This window comes from Anastrepha obliqua, chromosome 4, assembly GCF_027943255.1.
Source record: "Anastrepha obliqua isolate idAnaObli1 chromosome 4, idAnaObli1_1.0, whole genome shotgun sequence".
Classification (NCBI taxonomy): Eukaryota; Metazoa; Arthropoda; class Insecta; order Diptera; family Tephritidae; genus Anastrepha; species Anastrepha obliqua.
In genome coordinates this window covers 5361716-5380902 of record NC_072895.1, presented here as the reverse complement: position 1 = coordinate 5380902, position 19187 = coordinate 5361716, and the positions used below count along the sequence as shown (strand labels likewise).

The 19187-nt window shown below is 37.5% G+C and overlaps 1 protein-coding gene across 1 annotated transcript in view; it reads left to right on the top strand.

The window, feature by feature from the left end:
• The first annotated feature begins 8164 nt into the window (after positions 1-8164).
• LOC129244971 (semaphorin-2A) overlaps positions 8165-19187 on the top strand; it is a 91030-nt gene continuing 80007 nt past the window's right edge. The window contains exons 1-2 of the mRNA XM_054882902.1: positions 8165-8248; positions 8508-8559. Coding sequence (XP_054738877.1) covers positions 8211-8248; positions 8508-8559 — 90 coding nt within the window. The 5' untranslated portion in view covers positions 8165-8210. The remainder of the gene's footprint in view (positions 8249-8507; positions 8560-19187) is intronic.

Genomic DNA, 19187 nt, shown 5'->3' with positions numbered 1-19187 from the left:
TTGAGATTTTCACAGAGTATTTTCGAAATATTATATTTTTGTAAAATATATAAAGCAAACACTCGATTTTTTTTTAAATAAATGATTTACATTTGCTTAAAGTTTCCCTAAGTTTAAGAGTATGCGATAATTATCCATTATTAAACCTTCGAGTGTGGTCCTGGCAGTTGTATAGAGAAACAGACAATACAAGAAAGCAATCAGGGCTGCCAAGAAAGGGAGCTAGAGAGATTTCTGTTTTTCTATCGAATCTACCAGAGATTCTGCGAGACTTAGCCGTATTTTGTCCAAAGGTCATTCAATGACTTCTTGGGTCAAGAGGTCAGATGGTACTTGGACTTCTACGGCAGAAAAGTCTCTAGAACCTCTTTTAAATACTCATTTTACGGGATGTAGCGCCCATGACAGTGATGTTGGGAGGATCCGGCGGAGCCGATATGACCCACAGCATCTTGTCGATGTAATAGTTACGAAAAAGAAGGTTGCATGGGCAATCAAATCATTCTCACCTTTCAAATCTCCAAGCCCTGATGTGATCTTTCCTAAGATGTTACAGGAAACTCTTTATAGAATTCTACCATGGCTAATGGAAATTTTCAAAGCGTGTCTAAACCTAGGTTATATTCCAAAAGCTGAAAACTTGTAAGAGTCGTCTTCATACCAAAGGCAGGTAGATGAGGACATGAATCAGCGAAGGACTTTAGGCCAATCAGTCTGTCGTCCTTCCTTGTAAAAACTTGTGAACGGCTTTTAGATATGCACATTAGAAGTTCGATGGAGCTTTCTAGTACATCAACTGCACAACATGCGTACCGGAAAGGCAAATCTATGGAGACAGCGCTTCACGAGGTAATCCGTACAATAGAGGCGTATCTAGTAAACAAACAGTATACCAAGGCAGCTTTTCCAGACATAGAAGGCGCATTTAATAACGTTAGCACTGATGCTATCTCAAGGGCGTTAATAGACTTAGGGGTGGAGAATTGTATCAGGATCATCTCTATGCTAGAAACCAGGATCATCAAAGCTAACATGAGTAACATCAACATAACTAAGAGAGTCCATAGGGGTACTCCACAGGAGGGAGTATTATCTCCACTTCTTTGGTTATGTGTGATTAGAAAACCTTAATAAAACTTAATAGAGGTGGGGTAAAAGCGGCGGTGTACGCTGATGATGTGGTGCTAATGGCGTCAGGACTGTGTCCTACGACGATCAGTGAGATCATTCAAAGGGCATCAGGCGAGCTTTATTTTTGGGAAACAGGCTGTGGCCTAAGTTTAAACCCGCATAAAACAGAGCTCATGCTCTTTACCACCAGATATAAGGTACCAATCTTTACCCTACCAAATATTAACGGACAAATCCTCTCACTTTCAACCAGTGCAAAGTACTTAGGGATAATTTTGGACTCCAAACTTAGCTGGAAAGAACGGGTAAGGAAAGCTGAAATTGCTTTATATGCCTGTAAACGTATACGTATAAGGCGGTTATACGACCAATTTTAACGTCTAGCTCGGTGGCTTGGTGGAAAGCTCTAGGGACAGATTACAAATTACTCAGCAGAATACAAAGATCGGCCTGTGCAATAACGATTGGTGCAATCAGATCATGTCCTAGGGTGGCTCTCAATGCACTGACACACGTTATTCCAATTGACCTACATATAAAGAAGACGGCAACCATGAGTGCATTTAGGTTAATCGAAGTGGGGCGCTGGAAAGAAAAAACGTATGGTCATGCCAGTCTACTATTGCGACAAACTCAGTTAACCTCGGTGAGGACTGACTACATCGTCCCGACGGTAACATTCAATAGGAATTTTGTCACTCTCTCTCCATCTAAGGAGGAATGGAATAAGGGATTCTCACTAAACAACTTCGACACTACAGTCTATACAGATGGTTCTAAAATGGATTGTGGTGTTGGAGCTGGTATATTCTCTCATGGACTTAAAATTGAAAAATCTGTGCATCTCCCTAATGCCTGCAGTGTCTTCCAGGCGGAAGTACTGGCAATTAGGGAAGCTTGTAGGCTACTAATCGCAGATTTCTCTTTTAAGGACAATATCGCTATTCTTTCGGATAGCCGAGCTGCAATGCAGGTACCGGATTCAGCTGCTACAAACTCTATGGTGGTGGAACAAAGTAGGACTAGCCTCACCACCTTGAGTGAAAACCATAAAGTTACCTTAATTTGGGTGCCGGGACATCGGAATATTGAAGGTAACGAAAAAGCAGATGAACTGGCAAGAAGGGGATCTGCCAAGTATAACGCTCTTGCAGAATCGGTATTCACGCCATTAGGTGCAGTCAAGAGTACAATTTCCCTAAAATACCTCAGAATCCGGATTGTAGATGGAGAGACCAGACGAAATGTAAAATCAGCAGGACGTTATGGCCCACCTACAATCTCTAACAGTCGTCGACATTGATAAACATGAGACGACGAGACGCCTGCAGACAACGGCAGTCATAACTGGCTTTTGGTCTGTCGGAGAACAAGTAGCCAAAATGGGCATATGGGCATCCCTCACAACACATACTGTCGTAGTTGTAAACAACCGAAGAAAAAGGAAACAATCTTCCACTTCCTCTGTGAATGCCCTTCCCTATGGAAGGACAGAATGTTAACCCTGGGCAGGCCGCTGTTCGAGAGACTTGAACAGATATCTGGCTTAGATGTCAACAACCTAATAAGGTTCCTGGATATAGTCATGCCGTAAATAACTGGTAAACAAGTTGGTAACGAAGATGTGGCAACAAAATGGTGCGGAAGCGCTCGTTGGATTCTGGAAGAATCACCACAAAAACCAACCAACCAACCGTTCCTGCGATGAAAAAGCATAAAAATATCTGCCGTTCGGAATCGGCTTGAAGCTGAAAGTTCCTCCATTTGAGGAACAACATCAAAATGCACGCCACAAATAGGAGGAAGAGCTCAGCCAAACACCCAAAAAGGATGTAAGCACGAAAGAAAGACCTTCTAATACCGCGACGGAGCAGAATAGCGCTTAATTTGAAAGAATTCGTCTTAATAGAATACCCGGTAACACCAGAGTTCGCAAATCTCTTTTAAATTTAGTCAAAATCACCACTGCAATGTAGTGCGTACTCACACACAAAGTATAACTTTTCTCACAACACTTTCCGAACACCGCTGACAATCCTCATCTTTGGACATTTAACATCTTTATCGCCGCCCTCCACTAAAAACAATTTGACAGTTTTCCATTGTGATTACCTTTTCGCATCAACAACCACAACTAAGAAGCCAACGAGTGTGCTTTGTTTACCTTAAACTTTTCTTACATCCACAAATTCGTCGTTCAGTTGAATGCCAGTGTTGAAGGTAAACAAAATGTCACCAACTTTAATCATAAGATGAACTAAAACAAAAAATTAAATGCTTATACTCTTTGCAATTTGAGCTGTCATAGTTGTTGTTGGAGTTGTCCTAATAGCACTTGATGCGGGCAGCTCTTCAAAGTGACACACACACACATGCATATACTCGTATGCGAATGCCTCTACTTCGTATTTCGTATTTGCTGAAGACTTCTGACTCAGATAACTGGCATCGCTGGCGTGTTGGTGACAAAAGTCATTGAGAATGGACAGTCGCATAGTTGGGTCAGCGGGCACACATACGAGTATGTGCATGTGTAGGTGTGTTCGATTGAGGTTGAAATAGTCGAATGGCTCCCTGTGAGGGACAGTTTCGAGTAAAAGCGGAAATTGTCATACGTGAGGTCGAAGTTTATTGTAGAAAGTGCAGGCTGATAGTAATACCAAATTCAAAATTGATGATGTTTCTTTCTTATCTCGCAGGAATTATGTGCACATAAGTGTAAAGATTAAAAACCGCGAAGGAACTTTTTATTTTAATTAGGTTTTTAAAAGTATTTATTACTATCATATTTAAAATAGAAAAAAGGCAGTTGGAAAAGATGTTTGCGTGGTAAAGAGTTACCAAAACTATTTTAACGCCGGAAGGTGATTCGCTTGGTGCCCTTATTTTAGCTATTTAAGGATATGTTTAAACTTCCGCAGAAGCTTTCGTTTTTCCGTTTCGTTTTCCGTTCTGAAATCATAAAAATTTTATATGTTTTCCCCCTTTTTTATTTGCTTGTGATTATTTCATAAGTCGCAGCTAATAAGTCACAGCTATAAAGAATGAAAGTAACGGCAAAGGAAACTGGGTCTGGACGAGGTGCTGTGATCAGTAGTGGGAAAAAAGGCCATGAGGCCGAAGTGTAAACCTCCAATAAATCTAAATCTATTCTAACGACAAGTTTAATTAAGGGAAATTTTGTTTAGTCCAAATAATGCCCTGCTATCAAAACACAGAAAATTATTATCAGACATAAGTATAATAAATAAAATTTTTAAAACTTAGTATGAAAGTGGTCGATCTTTAAGAGCAACATACGGGAGGACTAACAAGAGTTCAAGAAATTGAATTAAAAAAACGTTACATTTTTTTTTTAAATTTCATTATTTTTTAACTTCTCCACATAATCACCACTTATTTCAAAACATTTTTTAACCTGTAAATCCAGTCCTCAAAGCCTCGTTTTTGCAAGTAGGATATAGAGTATGTTTCGTATGTTGTTCACAATTCATTGAAAATTTGCACAGGCTTTTGCTGACGTCGAAAGCCCTAAAGTATTGAGTAACGTATTTCCTGCAGCATCGCTGGCGGAATTTCTACTGACATTACATTAATTATTTTGCGTTTTCTGGTCTCCATGCTAGGTTAGGTTAGGTTATGATGGTAATCGGTCCGACTGACCAATTCACTTAGACCTTGCAGGTCCGTTGTGATACCACTGTGCTACATGGCAATCTCATTTAACTTCCTTCGTGGAACCATTTTGTGGCTCTTATGAAACGTAGTATTGATCCCACACCACGCCAGACAGCTCTGTGAGAGAATTGAGAAAGTATTTACCTAGACAACCTGCTCTGATTTTAGCTAAGGCGAAACAACTTCTCTACTTCTCATCTCTACAACTTCTACAATATTTATGGCAGAATACTCCTAGTCTGAAGGAATGCGTGCCAAATAGCCAGTGGCCGGTTACACAAGCCACGACCTTCGAGATATCTTCTTTGAGAGGCTGAGCTATTCTTTTGTCCTTTTCTTGTTTATTTGCGGCCATAGTAGCCTGGCTGTTACGCATGTCTCTTCATCTTCCCATGACCTATTGGCCTCTTTCTGTTGGTGATTTTTATTATTAATTTACTCGTGGCCAAAGGTTGAACAGTGAAGAGCAGTATCTTTTCTGTTGAAGAGCAGTACCTTTTCTGGCTAGCTCATCAGCTTGGCTGTCCGAGAATATATTTATAATCGGTTTTGTTACAGCATGCGTATTTAGGTATGTAGCCATTTCTTTTATGGCTAGAATCTCTGCCTGATAAACGCTGCGGTAGTCTGGTAGTCGAACGGATAGTTCCAGTCCTAATTCCTTCGAAAATACTCCATAACCAACTTTATCGCCTAGCTTAGAACCATATATGTATAAAAATTTAATTCCCTCCTTCTCCATGGCCTTGGTGTCTGCTACTCCCTTCTTGACGGTATACTTGTCTTGAAGAGCTTGTCGAAGGTAAGTCTAGGAGTAGAATAGTCTATTTCTTGTTTGTGACTGTTCAGAGTGTGCAAAATACAGGCGTGGCCAAACCGCCGTTCTTTCCATAGCGCCATACTTTTGAGTCTAAGCGCCGAGGCGGCGGTCAGGTGTTTCCTTACCGAATTTAGTGCGGGTAAATTGCTTAGCACTTCCAGGGCTTTGTTTGGGGTAGTCCTTAAAGCACTAGAGATGCATAAAAGAGCTGTTCTTTGGACCTCAGCCATGATTTTAGCGTAATTCGCCTTTAGAGTAGATGGCCACCATACAAGTATTCCATATATGTATTAAGATTGGTCTAACTACCGAAGTATATAGCCACGTGAGGTGTTAGTCCCCATTTAATACCGACCGCTCTTTTGCAAGTATATAATGCAACGTTGGCCTTTTTTACTCTTTCCTCAATATTAGGTTTCCAAGTTAGTTTTCTATCTAATATGAGTCCTAAGTACTTAACATTCCCTCTCAAAGGAATCTCCAGACCCTTGAAAGCCATCAGAGAGATTATAGGAAGCCTATGTTTCCTTGTGAAGAGAATTATTTAAGTTTTTGCGGGATTTATAGCGATTCCCCTACTCTCAGTCCAGCTCCTAAGCGTGGCCATGTTAGAGCGCAGAATGTCCATGAGGGTGTTAGGATATCTGCCTTTAACAGCAATTGCGGGATTATCTGCGTATGCAGTGACGTGGCAACCCCCTCTCTCCAGGGTCAGCAATAGCGAGTTTACCGCCAAAATCCAGAGGAGAGGGGAGAGGGCACCACCTTGAGGTGTACCTCTGTAGACCTGTCTACTTAGAGTAGTGCTGCCTAAATTTGCCGTTACCTTCCTTCTGACGACAACGTGTGGTTCAACTCCAAAGTATTCTAAAACATCTACTATAGCGCTCGCCTTTATATTGTTGAAGGCGCCTTCTATATCTAAGAAGGCAACTATGGCAAACTCTTTATCTGATAAACATTTGTCCACGAACCCGACAAGCGAGTGTAAGGCAGTTTCTGTAGATTTCCCCTTAGTGTAGGCATGCTGCGCCGAGGAGAACTTATTTATTGGTATAGCGCCCGTATGTACTCGTCCACCATCCTCTCTAAAATTTTGAGGAGGAAAGACGTAAGACTAATTGGTCTGACGTCTTTGGGGTTAGTGTGTGAGGACCTGCCTGCCTTGGATATGAAAGAGACTTTTGTCTCTCTCCATCCTAGCGGAATGTAGCCCATGTTAAGAAACTTCTAATGATGATTTTAATGAACGGTTAGGCAATGTTCCGTGATTTCCGCAATTCAAGATGATAGATACCGTCTAGTCCAGGTGATTTATAAGGACCAAAAGTGTTGATAGCCCATTTAATCTTTGCGTTTGTCACTAATAGACTTCCTTAGTTGGATTGCCTTTGATGATTAGCAGAACCATTTTGTTCCACCGGCTTGTTTCCTGGGAAGTGTGTGTCTAGTAGAAGACCTAATGATTCCTCACTTGACGTAGTCCATGTATTCCCTTGACCTTGTAGATAGCCTAGGTTACACGGCGTCTTTGAAAACAGTTTTCTTAATCTGGCCGCTACTGAAGTTTCTTCAATTCCTTTGCAATACTTTTGCCAGGATTCACGTTGCGCAGTTGTCACTGCTTTCTTGTACTTTTTCAGTTCGGCCTTATAGGCTTGTCAGTCCTCTGACCTTCTCGTGTCCTTGGCGAGATTGAATAACGTTCTATGGTATTTTTGTAGCGAGATTAGTTGCTTGGTCCACCAAGGTGGCTTAGACTTTCCTCTGGGCCTGACAGCCGGGCAGCTAGCTGCTAAAGAGATAAGATATTTATGCTAACTAATTTTTCTGAAATTTTAAATGAAACATCATAACATAATAACATAAATATTCATACGTGTATTTTTTTTATTTTTACTCTCTAAAGTTTTTGAAAGCTGTGGTAATTTTTGCTTCAGTGCCGAAATCTTCTTCATATTTTAATTCACTTTTCTGCCAATATGAAATACTCAGACCTATCGTAGTTGCGTTGTGATACGAATGGAACTTTTTTCTTACACTATGGGATCCCTTTTAAACCGTCCTGCGGCCTTTATAAACGAGCTTAGCTTCGTTAGTTTGAGATGCGTATTTATCCGCTACATCTGTTAATAATGTAATACTAGGCGTTTAAAGACTTCTTCTAGCTTATCCTTCACACTCACAAAGGAGGTGTCTACCAGCTTCCTCCTCTTCGGCATTGCAGCAGCTTCTACAATAATCTAAGTAAGGAACTCCCAGCCTTCTAGGTTGGTTAGATATTCGACAATGACCGGTTAATACACCAAAAAGTTGTTGCTCCCTTTCTGCTGAGTTTTAGCAGGCATTTTGAACGACCAGTGTTAAGTTTAAAATAATTATTGCATAAAATTTTATTATTATAACATATTTAAAAATAATTATTAACAGCACTGAAATACCTCATTAAAATTTATTAAAATGCGTAAAAAATATTTTGATTCTATTCAACTTCATTCTCAATATATTTTTTTATTATTATTTTTTTTCAGATCATGTACGCGAATTCAACTGCGGCAAATTATACTATCGCACTTTCCACATGGATGAAGAGAGAGACTCACTCTACGTGGGCGCTATGTAAGTGAACCATAAAAAAATTAATAAATGAAAATAACAAATACTTCAAAAAAATGTTCCGCCCATATAAATTGTCGCTGCTGTGCTTGATCTTGATTTATTTATTTTATTTTTAACGAATCTTTTTATTTCGCCAATGCAAGAGCAACAGTTAGCTACTCGCTTATGCAACAGCAATCCCAAAAAGCCCAATAGCGACCACAATGGCGGCGATTTATTGGCTTTTATCGATATTAACTGATTTTTATGTCTCCCGCAGGGATCGCGTATTTCGCTTGAGCCTGAAAAATATTTCGTCCTCGCAATGCGATGTAAGTACCATATAATACGAAAGCAAATAAAACAAAAACAAAACGTATTACTACACATACTAACAACATATTTAAAAGTATTTTATTTTTTGAAAACAACCAAAAAAAAAATCATGTAATACCAATGACTGAGCAGAACAGAAGGAGCGGCATAAAAACTATAAAAGTATAAAATATGACCGTGGCGACCCTTTTGCGAAGCTTAAAGCCATAATTAAAAATTGATAAATGCTCTTAGCTGGTATTCCTAAATGTATGCAATGCCTTTGGCGCTTTGAGCCATGAGCTTAGCGGGCTAGAGGCATCAGCACAAAGCTGATTTCGCAAAAGTTCAAAGCTGAAATAAAAAATATGCCAGCAAATGATACAACTCACTTGTGGCTACTAATACGCCTGGAAATATGCAATTGTTTTTGTATATTTATTAGAATAATTCTAAAAAAGTAAGTTCGGCTACGTTTGAGTTCTGAGTAAGTAGAGTGGGGAGGACGGGGAGTATGGGGAGGTAATGAGGTTGAGGTTAAGTTTGATGTCGCGCCGTTGACGTAAGCGCTAGAGATTTATGAACATCCGCCTAAATTTTTCCGCAGGCAAAAAACCGACGTAGACAAACAAAAAAGGGAAACGAATAAAAAAAACACACACAACTAAAACCAAAATTATATAAAAAAGAGAAATAAAACAAAAAAAAAAAACAAAACGTATGCAATAAACTCGAAACAAAATTATATACATTTTTAATGAAAATGCGTCCCAAGCGATACAAGCGACCACAAATTCAAAATGTTATGAGAGCACAGGAAAACAAAAAAAACAATTGCATGCACAAATACATGCACAGAATTACTTTCCCATGTACTTATATTTATTGGCTTTCAGCTTATGCCCTGCCACAATGTAGCTGTTGTTGGTGAATTATTTTTGTTTTGGCTTTTTGTTAGTCGGCATTGTATTTGCAATAGTTATGTATGCTCGTAAAGTGCGCTTTTAGGTTGCCGCTCTCATCTTTGAAAAGACGCAGGCGAGGAAGGCGAGCATAGCAAATACCAACAAGTGTACGAAATGTATTAAACTGCGAGACACAAAGTTGTCGGCTTACACCTTGACATCATTTTTCACAACTCAGGGAATAAACGTGAAACAAAATACTGGCATTTTTGTCGTAGGCATTTGGAAGGTCAGTAAGAAATTTGAATGCAGATTAAGAGTAGATGCGAGCTTTTAAAATAGTGATCACTAGTAATGATTTTATCCCTCCTTAACCACTCCCCTTAGGAGCAGAGGGCCTCAACAGGGCTGATACCATCTGATGCGATTTTTTGCTGTGGTTTCTGCGCTATGCCACGTGATGTTGAATGCGGCTAGCTCACACGAGATCGAACTTCTCTAGGGAGTTTTGGGGCAACTTTCCGCTCTACTACCTTAAGAACTCCAGTCTAGCGCCATTCGAGTTACACGATCTGGTGGTCTTCTGAGGTTGTGGCCATCCATTGCCTTTTTCTGCATTTTATCTGCCGCGAGATGGACTCTTCATCGGTGAGACTCCACAGTGCGGCATTACTGATTGTTAGTGGTCAAAATATGCTGCTAGTGATGCGTAAGCATTTGCTTATAAGCGTCTGGAGTCTCTGTCTGTTGTTGTTTGAGACCAGCTATGTTCCACTTCCGTCCAGCAATGTTTACTTTACACAAGAGTTGAATATTCGAAGCTTTGTTCGCCTGCCAATGTGCGAACCTATCCAAACTGAGTAAAGTCGAGTGAACACCGTCCTTTCGTTACTCAGTCTGAAGTTGTGGTGTTCTTCGGCAACGCTGTGTGTTGTGATTATTGTTATAGTATACCCTAACTAACAAGATTAGTGACACCAAAGCACTAGCACAGTCAGTTACTTTTTTTCAGCATAGTTTTCTATGAAAATTTTTATTTTTTAAATAAGTAAATAATTGAAAGTTAAAAAATAGTATATTTACTATAAGAAATAGAAGGCTAAATACGCACAGCAGGCTCTTGCAGAACAGTGCCAGTAAAGCAAAACATTCTATCCCGATCTTGTTGCCCACGACAGTCAGCTTTCGTTCTCGTAACGGATTTATATTCGACCAAGGAATGCCACTGCAGCAGCAATCCCCAAATATTTATGGAGAATTTTACACTGTTCCAACAACAATAACCACAATTTTTCATCCGCACTTGTTTAAATTTGTAGCTTTTAAATGCGAATGGCTTTGTTTCTCTGGGAGCATAGCTAATAAAACTCTCAGTTAATAAATGTTATCATATTTCCCCTCTATAAAGATTAAAAGCAAAAATTCAATTAGTCAAAACATAAATTAGAAAACAAACTAAAAATTTGGAGCTTATCCTTTCTTATCCGGATAAGTTAATAAACTTACATGGATTACAGATAATTTTCTAAGCAAGTCATCAATAAAAATAAGGAATCAATCCGAAAGATGCATATAAATAAATAAGAAAAAAAAAAATTCGTGAACAGAAGTGAAACTTTTAAGGCAGACAAAGAAAGAGGGTTCTCCCTCGCCAAGAGAGAATGAGAGAGAGAGAGAGAGAAAAAAAGAATATATGTCTAAATAATACAAATAGATAAAATTTACAAAAATTGGAGAAGGGTCCACCGGTGTAGGTAAACGCCGGACGCAAAGCGCCAACGCGCACTACTCCGAGCGTTTATCACCCAAACAAAAGTAGTGATTCCAGGACCACAGCAACAGCAAAAATTACCACAAGGCAATACCAATAAATCCGACGCCGGAATGGATAGCACTTTATAGTACGCACAAGCACTAGTCTGGAAACGAAAATAAGCGCCAAAAAGTAGCCCCAAAAAAATTTAGACTAAAAAACGCCCCAAACAGTAGGCACCAAGAAAATATAACGAAAAAAAGTGGGCACCAAAAATATATTTCCTACAAGTTTGCACCAACAAACAAGCGCCAAAAAGTAGGCAGTGTTATTTCTCACTAGAAATTACAACCACGAGAAGGAACTCAGGAAAAATAGCTTAAAGTGTATCTAAGATATATATAAGGTATAGCTCTCTCTCTCCTTTTCCTCTATTATATCTGTTTTCTCTCTCGCGCAACGAAAATACCCAAAACGTTGCATGGCCTTGAAATTTGACTCTCTATTCTCACTCGTCCATCGACAACTAAGGAGCTTCACTTCGAAAAAAGAATTGTATCCATTGTTTATGGCTCTTATGAGGAGCTCTTTTAGGAGGAGGACTTTTACATACAACTTTTTCTATCATTTTGCTGTTTCATGCACGGAGGTTCGAACCTACGCACTCCCGAACCTACGCACTCCCGCACCAATCTATCCGACTATGACAGTCGAGACGGTCATCAATATCATTGTTGGCTGGACAACCCTGGTCAGACCTTCGCCTGCTGGAGATACATAGTTGTTTAAAATGTTTATATTTTGTTTGGTTTTTTTTGTGCAAATCGTTGATTTTTAAGTAAATTATTTGTCAGCCTTAGAGCAAACAGAACAAATGTGTTTTATAGGATTTTTTTTCGTATAATTTTTTTTTTAATAATTCGAAAATTCGACTTCTCCAAATTATTAATATATTTTTTATTATTATTTAATTAGAAATATATATTTTTTTTGAAATTTTTTTAATACTATTTTTGATAGCTTGAGCTGAGGGTTGGTATTTAAATAAAAAACACAAATTTTTATTGATACACAATATTTATTTGGTCCAACGATATTCCGGTTTCAATCTGAAGTCATCTTCATTGCTTGTTTTATTCAAATTCCGGCTTTTAAAGTTTTGTTTCCTTTTGATATATATTTTTTTTTAACATAGGTATTTTTTATTTTTTTTCCAAATTGTTTGTTTTGTTTGTGTAAATCGTTTTTTTTTTTGTTTTTTTATAGCTGCAATTAAAAATTTTTTCGGTCTACGAGATCACAGAACACATGTTCTTTATATGATTTTTTTTTGTATAAGAAATTAAAAAAGAAACGCAAAAATTTTTAGGTTAAAAATTGTTTTTTTTAATTTTTTATATTTAACAAATTTATATTGTTTTATTTATTTGGTCGGTCGATATTCCAAAGTCATCTTCATTGCTGGTTTTATTCAAATTGCGGCTTTGAGCTCTACTTAATTTCAATAATTAAGTCTAGCGGTCAACAACAGAATAAACAATAAAATGTTAACCATTTTTACTTCTAGTTTTTTATAATATTTTTAAAATTTTTTGTTTTCTTTTTAATATTTTTTTTAACTTAGAAATTTTTTTAAATATTTTAAATTTTTTTTTTTGTTTTGAGTTGTAAATAAAATATTTTTCTGCCTACGAAATAACAGAACGCATATTTCTTATATGATTTTTGTTGTATGAGAAATTACAAAAAATCTAAAAGTGTTTAGGTTAGAAATCTTTTTCTAATTTTTTATAAATAATTTATTTTTGAAAGCTTGAGCTGAAGGCTGGCATTTAAAAACAAAAACAAGCAAATTTATATGGTGCTATTTATTCGGTCGGTCGGTTATTTCTGAAGTCATCTTCATAACATGTTTTATTTAAATTCATGCTTTAAGCTCAACTTATCGAAAATAAGTTTAACAAAATAAACAACAAAATATTATTTAAAAAAACTGATTGTTTAATTTTTAAACTTTTTTCTCTAAATACTTTTTTTTTAATTTTTTTATTTGTTGTGTTTTTTTTTTTCAAATTTAGACATTTTTGATTTTGTTTTTTTTTCATGAAGCTCAAATAAGAATTATTTTGTTTTACATTTAGACCAAACTTTTTAATTTGAATTTTGAGCTCAGTCTTTTTTTTTTATAATTTATTATTATTTTTTTTAAATATAGACATTCCTGATTTTTTCCAAATTCCGACATTTTTAATAATTATTTTTTTCGTTTAAATTGATACCAAACTTTTTCTGGAGAAATAAAATTTCATGATCGAATTTTGAACTTCAGCTCAGTCTTCGCCCACGGCGCAGTACAGATGATCAACGTACAGTTGTTAAACTAAAGAAAAAGGGAAAAACTTACATGACACAGGAGAGTGTGCAACACCCGAAATTTGCTCAAAATTAGGCGACGAATTTCTGGGCCGGTACACTTAACGTATTTTGTCTAAATTTTTAATCTTATTTAAGTTTCAAAATTATTAAACATTTTAGAAAATTGTTCCAGTTCACTTCGATAAAGTTTCTCATAAGACACCGATTCATAATCCAACGCTAACTAAACAAATTTTTTTTTTTTTTTTTGCAATAGCGTAAGTCGTCTTTAAGCAATAGGTGGTGTGTTATCTGGCGGGTCATCTGAAACCTTCCGTGCAATGTTCGGCGTCCCTCAGGGCAGTATTCAACGTCCGCTCGCTATTGTGTGTTAACGACATTAGCTCTTGCTTTTCTTATGCCAATGTTTTCACGATGTAAATGTAATACAAAATGTTTGCATTCCACTTACTCCAAATCGCATTTTATTTTTGGAAGCTTCCATAGTAAAGTTAGCCATGTCCTGCAGACTGTGGATCAACTAAACTGCCTCGGTTTTATTTTTGATACGAAACGTACATTCAGTAATCACACAAATTTTCAACTGTTTTTCAAAATTTACAACTATCCTACCATCTGCCTTCTACCTTTAGGGATATGTGCCATTTGAGATTCTAAAAAGCATTTCAGTACCATATCAACATAATTGCATTTTTCCTTGCTAAAAATTCTCATTTTGGCACAACGTCCATTTCAAGCAGAGCCATAATGTTGCCAAAACTACACAAAATGATTGTGAAAAGACCTTGAGTTGATGCGCCTTAGTGCACATAAAAAATTTAAAAGCAAAATAGGGTTTTACACGTTTTTAAACTCCCCACAGCTTCATAATTTTCCATAACCACACAAATACATTGCTAAAAATGTGAGCATAAACGCAACTTCACTAAAGTAGAGTAAGCAAAAATGCGATGTAGAGGGAGGTGAGTAGAGGTAGACTACTCAGCAGCAGCATTAGGCGACTGGTGTAATGTAGGCTTTGGCTTAACGGTAATACTCTGTTTGTACCTACTTTATTATGTCCCTTAGCGTACTCACAGAAACGCAGTTAGTGCCAGAGCAGAGCTGGAGGCTAAATTAGAGGCAGAGTGAAAGCAATGGCGCACTCTGCTTTGTTACGCTCTGAATATTCTACGCCAGCATTAAAACTACTCCGATTGAGATGCAACACCCACCAAATTTTGTCTTTCAACACACGCAATGTTTGCTTATACAGGTAGGTGACTACATATGTGGAGCACCTACTTACATATATCATATTTTAGCTTAGTCGAACACTTACGGACATGGTGCCTTAGATATATCGACCAAATTTCTTTGTAGAAGAAAAGGGAAGTGCCTTAAATGTCAAAATAGGCTGTGATTTAATGTAAAACGAGTATACGAAATTTATTTAAAGTCCTAAATGCGTGGAGCAAATTCCGAAAAAGTATGTAATTAGGCTCAACTTTTCAAATGAATATTCAAATTTTTTGTTTGTAGGTTTGAGTATAGAAAGAAGTAAACCGAGATGTTTGAAAATTTTTTTATATAATTTTGAGATTGAAGAAATTCGATGTGTATAAAAATTTTTTCCATTCCTTCACGTTGATTATTTGAACTGCGTTATGGCGGACGACTGAGCTCAAGATCAAAATGCTATCATGCAAATTTATTTCTCCAGAAAAAGTTTGATACCAATTTAAAGGGAAAAATCATTCATTTAAGCGGAATGAAAACAAAAAGGTTAGAAATGTAAACTTTGTACACTAGAAAAATTAAAAAAAAAGTTAAAAATGTCCAAATTGTATAAAAAATCTAAAAAAAAGCTTATTGCTTATTTTATTTTTGTTCATTAAATTTGAGTGATTATTTTCAATAGGGGAAACTCAAAGTTGAAACTTAAATTAAACATGCGATGCAGATGAATTCAGATTGAAACCGGGATATCGACCAACCAAAAAAAAAAATTCAACATGTGTGTTATATTGAAATGCCGGCCTGCAGCTCAAGTTATAAAATATATTATAAGATTTTTTAAGTGAAACTTCTTAGGCGTCGATGGACGAGCGAAAATGGAGAGTAAAATTGCAAGGCCATGAAACGTTTTGGGCATTTTCATTCTGCGAGAGAGAAGAAAGATGTAACGTAGAGGAAAATGAGAGAGAGAGCTGAACCTTATATATATCTTGGATACACTTTAGGCTATTTTTCGTGGGTTTTTCCTTGCGGTTGCTAATTTCTAGTCAGAAATAGTACTGTCTACTTTTTGGCGCTTGTTTGTTGGTGAAAACTTGTAGCAAATATATTTTTGGTGCCTACTTTTTGGCGCTATATTTCCTTGGTGCCTACTGTTTGGGGCGTTTTTTGGTCCCAATATTTTTCATGTTTTTTTTGTGCATATTTCCGTGTCCAGGCTAGTGCTTGTGTGTACTATAAAGTGCTATCCATTCCGGCGTCGGATTTATTGGTATTGCCTTGTGGTAATTTTTACCGTTGCTGCGGCCCTGGAATCGCTGCGTTTGTGCGGATGATAAACGCTCGGAGTGGTGCGCGTTGTTGCTGCGGTTTGTGTCCGGCATTGACCTATACCGGTCGACCGTTCTCCGTTTTTTGTAAATTTTGTCTCATTGTATTCTCTGCAAATGTTGTGAATTTATTTAGATATGTATTCTTTCTCTCTTTCTCTCTTTCCCTCTCTCATTCTCTCTTGGATATCTCCCTCTTTCCAGTTTCACTTCTGTTATGTGTACTACGGTACATGCACTTTTTTTTAAATATTTGTTACCAACTTTTGCTTAAATGAAGGAATATTTTATTGTTTCTTTTACAATACTTACAAAAAAAAAACATTTCAAAGAATATAGTTCAAGCTACAAAAACCAAATTACTCTAGGTTTCTAGTTCTGTAGAAAGAGATTTATAAAATTTTCAACAAGTTTTCATCAAAAAACTTTTTACTTCGAATTTTCAGAAAAATCATAAATACGCAGATTTCTATCTCGTCGAATTTCGGTGTAATATTTTGCAAATTTGATGTCACTCGGCAGAGCTCTGGAGAATTACACACCAAAAAAGCATCAACAGTGAAGTAAGGAAAAGGAAATTTGCATGAATAGGGCATACTCTGCGAAAACCCTATGAGGAAATATTGTATGCCGTCTTGACTTGGAACCCGCAAGGAACAAGAAGAAGAGGCAGACCATTAATGACTTGGCAAATGACTATCCGCAATGAAACTGGAACATCGTTTAATGAACTGAGATTTACGTCTAGAAATAGAAATGTTGGGAAAATCCTTTCGCTGAATCCTTAAGCTCCTACAGAAGTATGGAATAGTAAAAAATGTCACTCGAAATTTGCGTTGATTCATTTTTTTTCACATATTTTCCTACATTTTCTTCCATCTGAAGAATGTTGGAACCCCTTTTATATGGGAAAAATGGAAAATGCCCTATAACCTTTTTAATGTTCAAGTATTTTAAAAAAATTTAGAAAAGTCATAAGTCATAAAGTCATTTGAACCAAGCACATGACCGCTTCAAAAAATTTTAAGTTTACAATTTTTCACTAAGAGTTTCTTAATTCACAACACTTAAACATAAAAATGAATGTATATGAAAATTATTCTGTAATAAATTAATCAGAAATAACTTAAACAATAAAGCTCTTGAGTATCTCGGGCAGCTAAGAAAATTTTCGCGTGCTCGTTCATGACAAATGCAGGTTTGATATTGAAATTTGAAAGGGTCGAGCCAAGAAGCACCAGGAGTTTTGGTGGCTCCTAAAACACTCAGGCTAAAAAGCCCATTGTATTTAGAGCTCTGGAAAGGGGGTAGATAGTCAAGGTGGGAAGGAGAAAAGTATCAGAGAAAGAGATAGGAAAGAATAGAGACAGAGATAGCGATAGTTAGTTCTGTGAGAATTTTCCAGATTCTTTGGCAAATCTGCAGATATCCTCCAGTTAGAGAAAACGAATTTTACTCATTCTCACTACACCGGAATCCAAAACTCGTAGCCTTGCTCTAGCAAAGGCAGGACCCATGCAGAGAAAGTGTTCAGTGCTATCCGCCTCCTCCAAGCACGGCAGGCACAATGGGTCCTCAATGATTCCAATGGTGGTCATATGTTGACCCCATGGGTTGTGTCCTGTAATGATACCGACCATGAACCGAATGTCGTTTCTTCCAAGTTTTAGTAGAAAGTTTGACAGTTTTCTGTTCGAATATATCACAAAACACTTTGCAGTTATGCAGCGCTCTAAAACGGACCATCGCTCTTTATGTAAATTGCATACATACCTACATAATCGCTGATCCATTCATGCGGGTTAGTGTTGGATTAATCTTTTCATAGTTTATTGTTTCCAAATATCTCTCATTCATTATATCCCAGTACTTTTTCTTCCATACCGAGTTAGTCTGTTCCACTCTATACCTTCGACATCCACTACTCAGCGCGCCATAAGAACTTTTTTGGAGGTCTTAAATTGGGACTTTGAGAAAGTAACTCACACACATCCGCAGTGCAACTCACAGCCCACATCAAATGCGGGAGTTTCTGCTTTGGCAGTAAATGTGAAGTGTTTAATAATACATGGCTGTGGTTTCGTGCGTGACACAACGCAACTAAATATATCTAACATGCACGCAATACATACATACATATATATGTGTGTGCGCTTATGTTTCAAAAATGCGTAAGTGCATCCCCTGAGCGGCGGTGAACACTTTATGAATCTCGCAACGCACCTGCCATCAACGCCAACTAACACCACCGTCGCCACATTAGCACTTGGCCATCAATGCCGTTAATGCGTGTGGGAGAGTAACGAGCATTTTAAGTACTTTCCAACGCTACGCAAGGCAGCACAATCTGCATGGAGTTGACGAAGAGAAACATGAACAGCTCCATGCTCATTATGGCGCCTTACTTTGTCTTCGCCTTATGTACGATGTGCATTACGTGATTTATAAATCAATTTTGTTGAAAGCTACTAATACACGCATACATCATACGTGGCTGAATGTACGTAGTAGATGAGCAAGCGCCATTACGCGTCTCCCCGCTGCCAAAGTCTTTCGTGCACTCTAAGTGCTTGCTAAGGTCGAACGTAGGGTGCTACGCCTAAATATATGGTGCTAAGCTCTATTCCAGCAAGAAAGTTACAGCAGCACCGCATAATAATATTGAAATTTTTAGATGTGTCGCCCAATACAACAACTCAACTGTTGTTACACACATGAGAATGCAGCTTAAAGCAGCTGTGTACTTGCATGCCTAAGTATATATGCATGTATGTGTGCACACAGTGCAAACACACTCACACACACAGATTACGTCAGCTATGGCAAACAAAAATGTGTGCCATTAATATGCAGTTGTGCAGCGACCGCAGCACGCGCACGCTTCCGCCAGGCATAAGCACCAAACCAAAAGTCCGCCCAATGAATAGAGAGAGTGGAAAAAAAACAAATATCTGGCAATACTCGTATGTGGAGCAAACTCTTCCTACTTACGCACGTTTCAACTCATGTATGCCCATTTATGTGGATTTGTTGGTGAAAATATTTGATTTAATTTTCCTTATTAT